This window comes from Octopus bimaculoides, unplaced genomic scaffold (genome assembly GCF_001194135.2).
Source record: "Octopus bimaculoides isolate UCB-OBI-ISO-001 unplaced genomic scaffold, ASM119413v2 Scaffold_72427, whole genome shotgun sequence".
Classification (NCBI taxonomy): domain Eukaryota; kingdom Metazoa; phylum Mollusca; class Cephalopoda; order Octopoda; family Octopodidae; genus Octopus; species Octopus bimaculoides.
In genome coordinates, this window is record NW_026331407.1 from 3928 (window position 1) to 4424 (window position 497).

A 497-nucleotide genomic window follows, 5' to 3' on the forward strand; every position below is an offset into this window, starting at 1 on the left:
AGAGAAAGAAAAAGAGAGGGGAGAGAAATTGAAAGTGAGAAGGCAGAAGTAAGGTATAAAATTGACAGAGACGGGCTTTCAAGAAAAATGAACGGAAGACCTTACCCTCAATTTGAGTACATAGTTTTTCGCACATTCTGCTGTCATGTGCGCCTCTTCTCTAAGTATTAATTCAATCGTGTTGGATACATCGGAAGCCATCTGTACGTCTCCACACACGTAGAAATGTCCACCTTCTCGGACAATAGCATCAGAAACCATTTTGGAATTTTTCGCCAACATATGTTGCACGTAAGTCTAGCATAGAGAACAAAAAGAAGGGGAAAAAAGATATAGACGGAAAGAGAACAGAGTGATGAGTAACATAGAAACAAATTGAAACGATTAATTTTTGACTCCATTATATGAATAAATGAAGAACGTGCCTTAGTGTTTAAAGTGTTGCCCTCACGATCGTAACGTCGTGGTTTCGATTCCCGGCTTGGGCTATGCGTTTT

General features: G+C 39.6%; 1 protein-coding gene across 1 annotated transcript in view; it reads right to left on the reverse strand.

Moving 5' to 3' along the window:
• The window catches only part of LOC106877748 (nitric oxide synthase-like protein), a 3287-nt gene extending 2994 nt beyond the window's left edge, over nucleotides 1-293 (reverse strand). The window contains exon 1 of the mRNA XM_014926757.2: nucleotides 106-293. Coding sequence (XP_014782243.2) covers nucleotides 106-282 — 177 coding nt within the window. The 5' untranslated portion in view covers nucleotides 283-293. The remainder of the gene's footprint in view (nucleotides 1-105) is intronic.
• Nucleotides 294-497: the final 204 nt, after the last annotated feature.